Source organism: Lichenostomus cassidix, chromosome 8, assembly GCF_008360975.1.
Source record: "Lichenostomus cassidix isolate B80296 chromosome 8, HeHo_3.0, whole genome shotgun sequence".
In the NCBI taxonomy this organism is placed as follows: Eukaryota; Metazoa; Chordata; class Aves; order Passeriformes; family Meliphagidae; genus Lichenostomus; species Lichenostomus cassidix.
Genome location: NC_139489.1, coordinates 29,600,550 through 29,609,555, shown reverse-complemented (window position 1 = coordinate 29,609,555; position 9,006 = coordinate 29,600,550). Strand labels below are relative to the sequence as shown.

Sequence of the window (9,006 nt, the reverse complement as noted above, 5' to 3'; positions counted from 1 at the left end):
GGCACGGACACGTTCAGAGCGCCGTCCAGCCTGCCCTTGAACATTTGCAGGGAACCGGGAGCAGCCACGGCTTCTCTGAGCACCCTGTGCCAGGGCCTCCCCGCCTTCACGGGAAAGAACTTCCTCCTAAATACCCAATCTAACACTCAGTTGGAAGCTTTTTCCCCTCATCCTGTCACTCTATGTTGCTGTAAATCCTCCCTCTCCGTGCTGCCCGCAAGCTTCCCTCAGGCACTGGAAGGAAACATCTCCGTCACTCCCAGCTGCCTGGAGAACATTTCTGCAATAAAACCCCCCAAATTATCACACACTCACAAAAGCAGCCTCTCCGCAATGGAAGGGAAGAGCGTGTTTATTTCCGTGACAAGCGTTTGTACAAAGTTCCAAGCAAATACAATGTGTTTCATGTCCTGGTCTTTATCAGTGGAAACCCACGGAATTCCACCCCTCAGCCCGCTCTCCTCAGGGCACCCGACCCTCGGCCATGGTGCATTACATTTCCCAGTTTGAGAAGGAAATTGCAAGAAGGCAACAAAAACGACAGAATGGGTGCATTACTTTTGATCACTGGTCCCACCTAACTTTGCAAATTGCTGATCTCTTCTAACCAAGCGTAGTAACGACATGAAAAATGCTACTTTATCCATTTGCAAATGGACAGAAAATGCCCAAAACTGGAAAAAAAGCAGTCCCCTGGCCATGAGGAACTGCAATTTAAATGGCAGAACCAGGCAATGTACTGGCTGAATCTTCCCCATCCTTTCCCATCCCACTTGTAAAAAACATCTGAGCATCTGCATTCAGCAACACAATTCATATTACAGTAAAATATTACCCAGATCTAAGCCTGCCACAGAAATAACTCCAAAATTAACATGATGGGAATACTTATGCAAAATGCTCTCTGTACAGATGTGTCTAATTCATATTTGAATGAATTAGTTTTCTTTTGCAGGAGGCTGCAGTCTAGCGCTGCCATGCTAGTGGTCTTTCACACAAAAAAAGTATTAAAAACCCATAATGTCTCCTAATTTTAGCTAAAAAGGGCTGCTGCTGCTTAACTCTAAGGCACATGTTATAAATTTGAAGTCACTTAACACTCAGTACCAATTTAAAATAGTTAATGATTTGTAAAAATGAAGCAGCTGACAGCAAAATAACTAATGATTTGTAAAAAAAAAAAGGGCTAGCAGGGGTTTGTATGTTTACAAATTAGTAATTTTTTTAATGAAATATAAGGAGGAAATGGGTGAAAGTATTTCTGCAAGGAAAACATCTGTGGCCTTCACGTTTCCATACCACAGTGCGGCTCCTAGAATAAATAGGAACTGCATTTATTTTACAGCAGTGACAGAGTAGTTAATCCAGTTACTCAACAAGGTTCCTTCCTCACACAGTAATATTTGTCTGTTTATCTAGTGTCAATTCTCTGTCAGTATTAAAGAATATTTTGATAGCATTAAAACACTTTGCACAGTTTGCTGAAGTTAAATGCCAGCATGTATTATGCTCCTGGGACTTTGTTATTTCTTCCTATGTCTTTATGGGCATAAATCCTGTGGTCCTTGCTGCAATTATCATTAATCTTTGCTGTCCTGTACTGTGTGACATTCAGAAACAGGCTCAAAACACCAGGCCAGAATTTTAGGGTGCCTTAAACTGACCTCTGAAGTGAGGTCTTGGACTTGAAAGGCCAATTTACTGAAATACTGGGTTTCATCTCAAACTCTTCTGTCCAAACTGAGATGCACGGAACACATCTAAGCAACTCCATGCTGAGATCATGGCTTGATACAGATCATGTGTCTGAAAGCAACTGTCTCATTTTGATAACTGCTTTTGTAACGTGATTCTGCCCTCCAAAATCTAACCACATGTAACAACCTTTGGCTGCCGGTCACTTCAGTTAACATCTGCATTAGGAATTACATGCAGTCATTCTGATATTTCACAGTTATTGCCACTTATTACATGATTTCCACACCTAAAAAGGCCTACAGAATTGGGCAACTCTGTGGGAATGGCAATGGCAATGGCAGGACTCAATATTCTGTTTTAGATAGCTGTAGGTGAATCTATTTTATGGTGGGATTTAAACCAGAGAAATGCTGCCTAATGGTTATAGTTATTGTAAACATTCTCATCTCTCCCTTCCATAAAATAAAATAAAATAGCCATAAAGTGCTCTGGAAGACTAAATAACCCTGAAGTGCAGAGTGGGACCGAGAAACCTGCTCCCATACTTTCCCCTTTTTAAATATAGCAATAAGAGAAAAAAAAAATTAAAAATCAGAATATCTGCTTGCCTTTGATACCTGCAAAACTTGGAAATAATTAAGTAATCAGTTTGCAGAGTTTGCACAGTGTGGCTTTTCAGCAACTATTTGGTTCCTTTTACTACTAAAAAATGGTTTTATTTCCTGTATACTGCATGCAAATACTAAAAGCATCCTCGAGTATGTACCAACCATCAGAATCAGAGCAGTACTTGTCAAAACCATGCATTTAAAAATCAAGAGCATCCCTAAAAACAGTAGTTAAAATAATTTGATGGTTGGGTGTTTGAAGTATCCCAAACCCAGTGGTCACATTTTCAGACTTTTCCTCTAGCTTTGAAAGGGAGCAAATTTGAAGTGACAGATGACGTTCCTCAGCAGTAACCTGGTTTTAACCAAAAGGAAACCCATCACCCATCCCTCAGGAAGGATCCGCGGGAAACCTGCAGGAGCTGGTGACACCACAACAAAGTCCATTTCCTCCAGCCCCGACCCGAGTGAGCATTCCCAATTAGACAGGGATTAATGGAGTCAACAGATCCTGCAGGGCTGGGCTGAAAGGTGCTTCTTACTCCTCCGAGTTTTGCTGTGTAGAACCATCTCTGTGCTCTTCTGGGAGAATCTCCTTTACTCCTGTGTTTTGAATTGCTGCGTGTGAAGGTGACTGATCTCCTGGCTCCCCCTGTCGCCCCCCAGGCTCTGTGTGTGCCGTGCCCTCTGCCGGGGGCTGCCCCTGGCGCTGCTGCGGCACCAAGGAGACCGGTTCCAGCAGTCCTGGCCCAGGGTTTGCTCTATCGAGGATGGGCACGTCCCTCGTGGCTGCATCTGCGGCAGGGCTCGGGATGGAGCTCTGTGTCCCTGCCTCCCCTGGGACTGCACGGCTGTTCCCTGCTCCTTCCTCCCCATCCAGCCTTCTGCCTTCTACCACATTTCCTGTCTGTTCCTCTGGCTGCCAACTCTCTCTCTCCACACCCGTGTACCACACACTTTGCTTGCTCTCCACCTCTGCCCTTTCCCCCTGAGGTGGATCCGAGCTCTCCAGCAGCCACGGTGCTTGTGCTCCTCTGGGCATGCTCTCTACACTGAGACCATCTGTCCCCAGACTGGCCAAGGATGGTCGCTCCTCCTTGAACTCCATAGGTTCTGCTGGATCTTCACTGGTCATCGTCTGGCTCACCTGAATTTCTGCCACAGACACTTTGCTCAACTCGTAGTTTCCATTGTGGTGCTCCTGCAACTTCAGCAGCTCACCCTCGCAGACCTTCTTTACATTCTCAGCTGGAGTGTCTGCTGGGATCTCAACTTTCAGCATCAGCAAACTCCTTATCTCACTCACATCATCGGGGGATTTACAACTCTTCTCTTCCAACTGGCTTTCTTTTCCAGGGCTATCCCCAAACCCTGCTTTCCCTGTCTTTTCATCCTGGGAAACAATCTTTGTCTCAGTACTCTCACTGCTTTCTTTTTTACTATCCCCTTCAAACCCTGTTCCTACTGCATTTTCACTCTGAGATAATTTTCCCATAATTTCATTTTCTACCTTGCTTTTCTTTTCTGCACTCCCTAAAATCTCTGTTTCTGTTACACTCTCAGGTGGGGAAGTGAGCTTTAATTCAGAAACTTCTTCCTGTGCTTTGCTTTCTTTCTCAGTGCCGCTGAGAGATGCAGCAGCCATTGCCGTTTGCCTCTCTGAAGTCACCTTTTCCTCCGCTGCTCCTTCAGGTACCTTAAGTTCTTTTTTAGGGCTGGCTCCAAAATTTTTTACTGCGGTGTCAATCCCAGAAGCTATTTTCTCCTCCACAGCTTCTTGCTGTGCTTTGAGTTCTCTCTCAGCTTTCACTACCCACTCTGATTCATTCTCCAACGCGCTTTTTCCCTCTGCAACTCCTCGTTTAGCGCAGCCAGCTGAAGGGGACTCCTGTTTGTCACAAATGTCTGTAACAGCCACTGCTTCCCTCCTGCTGGCCTGATCACCAACTGCACTAACAGAGGTACCTGCCTCTTTTTCTGGGGACTTTCCCTCCTCAGCGTCCTTCTCCCAGACAATTTTCCCTGTCACGATGAGCGTTTTGTCCCCGTGGCTCTCGGTGTCCGAGCCCTCACCTCGGGCAGCTGCGGGTGTCCTGGCGGGGGTGCTCTGTGCTGACCCCACCGGGGTCCTCAGCTCCATCAGGCTGGACACACTCTCGCAGGGCACATTCAGGTTATCCTCAAACAGGTTGTGCTTCTTCAGAACGGCAGCTTCTTTGATCACTGAATAAAACAGAAACATCAAACTGCTGACAGAGGCACAGGGAAGAAGGTACAGTGCTTTCCCAAGTTTATATTGTACATTTTGATATTACAGACAACAATAATGTTCATTTTCAGCTTTCTTTTAGTTCACATTTCTTTTCTGGGGATGGGAGTTTCACTTTTGAATAATGGCACCTTTATATTGACCTAAGCATTTCTAAAGCATAACACTACCAGAGGATCCACAGTGCACAAGGGTAATGCTTCAGTGCAGAAAGATTTACATAAAAGTGTGCTGGTTACAATTATTACACTGCTGTTTTGGCACAGGAGCACCTATGGTCTATGAAAACAGCCTATGAAAAAAGACAAGTACATCCACTTGTCTTTTATCCAGGGTATAAACAGCCAGGCACGTCCAGAGAAATACAAGTATTTCATAAGTATTTTTTTTTATATATATATATATATATATATTATATTTATTAAGAATAGTTTCATTTTCTGACACAGAAGCAGAGAGATCTGCAAGGAGTACTGCACTGACATCAGGGAGTACTGGAAACTGCATCCAGCAGTTCACTTCATTTGGGGAAATCAATTTCTGCTGCCATTAGTCTCTGCAATTCTCTTAGTCTTGCAGTTGGCATAGTCTTGCCATTTAGTTATCACCAAGTGTTGGCAGATAAGGACAGAATTTCCCTCCTTGGCCCAGGGAATTGAGATCAAGGTGAAGTTGGCATAATGACATTTTGTTAGAAAAAGGCTTGTGCCGAGCCATCACTCTGAGTCCTGTGGGTTTAGTGAAGCTGCCCCGAAACTCAGGTTTTAGCGCTTGCAACACATCTTCAGTGAGGTAAATGAAAAAAAACACTGTAGGGGCGTAATCACCAGTGTTGGGGAAAGTGGGACCTGGGTCAGGAACAGCCAGGTGAAGACTCTGGGAAGCTCTGAAGGAACAACTCATGGGCCACAGGCTGCAGTGTTTCTCCTGTCACCTCAAGAATGTTCTCACCTTTCAGGGCCTCTTCGAGCAGTGTCTGATATAAAATCTCTTCATACACGTTCTCCACTTGGATCACACTCGAGTAATCAGCAAAAATGTACTGCTCGTATCTCTGCAGCTCCTGTGCAAGTAGGGAAGGAAGGAACAGATGGAGAAAAGTGAGGGATTCTGAGAGTCCTACTGCAACCAAACAGCTTGGAGATGCCATGGAGCAGGTCTTGCAACACCCCGTGACAGCTCCTGAGGTGCACTGTTTGAACGACGACTCCATGAGCTACATGTGTCAACAATCAATTATGTACTTATCAAAGAGTGTTCCTGCAGTACAGCCACAGTTAAAAGCACTACAGATCACTGCCTACTGAAACAAACAGTTGCTGAGGAAATGCCTCACAACCTGTTTGTCCAAGGAAGCAAATCCATGGTGTACGGGAGACACGGGGGTTTGGTTTTGTTTTCCTAATAGGTGTGTAACACTTTGAGCTCACTGATTTATAACAGGCTGTCTACACAATAAGTGAATCATTATCATTGAGCAGCTGTTTGGTGGTCTATAAGGAGTAAATTAAGTGACCTCTGCCCACTTCTAGATGAGGCACCTACATAAAAACACCTGGAGGTTTTCAAGTGAAAGGTCAGGACTTGGCTGGGGCTGACAGCTGTGCCACACTTTTGCTTCTAGAGCTGGCTGCTCATTTCTGCAGAGGCAAAAACACAAAAGGCTTGGGGGAAACTAAACAGAAAGGGCTTATGGAAGTTTGCTCCACCACTGCTTCCTCTGTGACAGAGACATGAAGTGTCTCCTTATAAATTCCAGGTGATTAAATGCTTGTCCCCATGCACAGACACCCTGTGTGGAAGGCACTGCTGACACTCTACAAGAGACAGTTACTTCAAGGATCCTAAGGAAAGGAGAGTGACATAAAGAGACTGGTTTTAAATATATTCTTGAAAGTTGTAAATTTTAACAAACCACAGTCAAAAACTTGCAAGTGTAATTTGGCAAAACATTTGGTTTTAAACTTGTTTTTGAAACTAAAACAAGCTGAGAGCATAACCAAGATCAGCACACTGGGCGTGGCTGAACATCCATGGAAACAGAAGGGCAGGAGGCCAGGCTGGCTCAGGGCAGTCCCCTTTCAACAGGCACAGGACAAGGCAGGAGGGTGCCCAGGGCTTCAGAGGGTTCAGACTATTTATTCTGAGCCCAGGTGAACAGCATTCCAACCAGCCCCTGCTGCAGCCACAGGAATAACGCCCAACACCTCCACCAAACTGGTGTTTGCTGACTGAACATGCCCTGTGTGATTAGTGCAGCAGAGATGGTCTCTGTAATTACTCCCTGGCTGTTCTGCAACACTTCCACTGAACACCACTGACAGCAAGGGCATGGCTGCCTCTTGCTGAAGGAGTTAAGCAGAGGCTGTGCACAGTCCTAGCCGTGCCTCCAGCAGCGGCTGCAGAGGAATGAACACAAGGCCCAGCTCATCCCCTGCATCCCAACTGTCCAGAGGAACTCCGTTCCAGGGACTTCAGATCTCTAGGGAAGGAATGAACCAGGGATGGGCAAACGACTGCAGCTGCCTTTGAGAAAGCAAGGTGTATATACAGTGTCCCTGTTTCGTGAAATCTTCCTTGGGTCCCACACCTAGCCAACCCATGAAGTGGCAAATCTAAGCACCGAGCAGGCAGGAAATCGGCACAACTCTCTGAGAGAAAACAGCCTGATGGTGTTAAGGGCTTACTGCCAAGGTGTTGTTCCCCTGCCTCTCATTATTGTTTTTTGGGGTTTTTAGTCACAGACACCTACTGGTTTGCACGTTGAAGCCAGTGTCTTCTGCATCGTGGGCAAGGTAATCTGCACCAGTGCCTCCTGGAATATCTGCTTGCGGATGGTGCTGCTGTCGTAGTCATATTGCTGCCAAAAGACACAGGAAGGAAACAAGCCCACCCGTGCTGGGGTTATTCACCACTCACACACGGAACTGGTTCCTGTTAGCCTGCATCTGCTGCAGCACAGGTGCACAGGGTGTGAATGGCCATGCAGGTTACTTCAGCTTTTATAAACTCACTCTAAAATCTACTCTTCTGGGATCTCTTCCCCTTCTTTTTACTCTTAGGGTAGAAACAGCCCCCGATTGCTCTCCCCAGGTGTTTCAGCACTGCCTTTTCTAACGAATCCTACAGGCAGGCTAATTATAAAGTTAATTAAAAATTATTTATCCAGATCCACAGCATATTAATAATCTGATTTAATTTCAATTAAAGGGACTGCACATGCAAATACTTTTGTAAGTGTTAGCCCAGAACAAGATTCTATCCCAAATGAGCAGCTTTGCTAACTGCCACCGAATCAGTATTTGCAGCTGGATGGTAAAAGGTATCTTCTTTCAAATACTGAGACAGATTTATATAAAATATATTCTTTGTTTCTAGAAAGGCAGCCTGCAAACGTGTTACATGACATTTACCTTCAGCACTCTCAGCTTGACTTTTTCAATGGTTGTTGCAACTTTGGCTGAGTCTGCCTGGCAGCTTGGAGAGAACAACTGTTCAAAAGTATAAACTGCATTTTCCATCAGCTAAAAATAATCATTAAAAAAATCTGTTAAAGACCAGTGACATCAAATTCCTGGAAATGCGGTAAGTGTAACTGTTAATTTAACTTGTGTTTCTGAGAAGGTGAAACAGAGAAAGAATAACAATCAAATAAATAAAATCAATAAATATTTCAATAAATATTTCATTATTATGGAGGGGGAAGAAAAGCCTTGTTTAGTTTAGATTGCAACACTCAGTTTTGGCATAGGAAACCCAAAAGAAGATTACCTAATGCAAGGAAATAAGGAAATGTAACTCCCTTGATGTCTATCTCCAGTGTACAAGTAGGTCAGTACTAGAAGTCTACTCATGTAACTGAACATTTCTATCAGGAAACATACTCTAAAGAGATTAATTTATATTATCCACAAGTTTTTGTTGAGTTTCAGCTCTCTGAAGGGCAATATGCACTGAAATGCTGCAATAAATAAATAAAATTAAAGCCTTGGTATCATTATCATGCTGTCACAGCTTTCTGGTACAGATTTGATACATGTCACCACCTAAACTGATGGTGACAGAGTGAAAATGTAGAATTGATTATCTATGTATACAGGCCACAGTCTCATTATACCTAATAAGAAGGCTCCCATTGACGGCTATCATTAATCATTAATAAATAATATTTAACAATACTGCAGACAATTTTCAGTACATTTCATTATAATACAAATAATAATCAGAAAAAATTGTATGGAGTGCAATAATTTCTCACGGAATTATGCTAAACTGGCATTTACCGTATTTTCAGCTTATCCAGAGATTCATTAAAAACATCACACCCGTATTCTGAAGATGTTTCAAAGAGTTCTGCAAGCGGTAATTGAGCCTATTTAATGAGATTTTGCCTTTTTTTAGCTGTTCCCATTCAAATGTTAACATTTTCTT

General features: G+C 43.9%; 1 protein-coding gene across 1 annotated transcript in view; it reads right to left on the bottom strand.

The window, feature by feature from the left end:
• Nucleotides 1–334: 334 nt before the first annotated feature.
• NIBAN1 (niban apoptosis regulator 1) overlaps nt 335–9,006 on the bottom strand; it is a 55,534-nt gene continuing 46,862 nt past the window's right edge. The window contains exons 11-14 of the mRNA XM_085068695.1: nt 7,989–8,099; nt 7,328–7,435; nt 5,527–5,638; nt 335–4,529 (exon numbers count right to left, since the gene is read on the bottom strand). Coding sequence (XP_084924821.1) covers nt 2,845–4,529; nt 5,527–5,638; nt 7,328–7,435; nt 7,989–8,099 — 2,016 coding nt within the window. The 3' untranslated portion in view covers nt 335–2,844. The remainder of the gene's footprint in view (nt 4,530–5,526; nt 5,639–7,327; nt 7,436–7,988; nt 8,100–9,006) is intronic.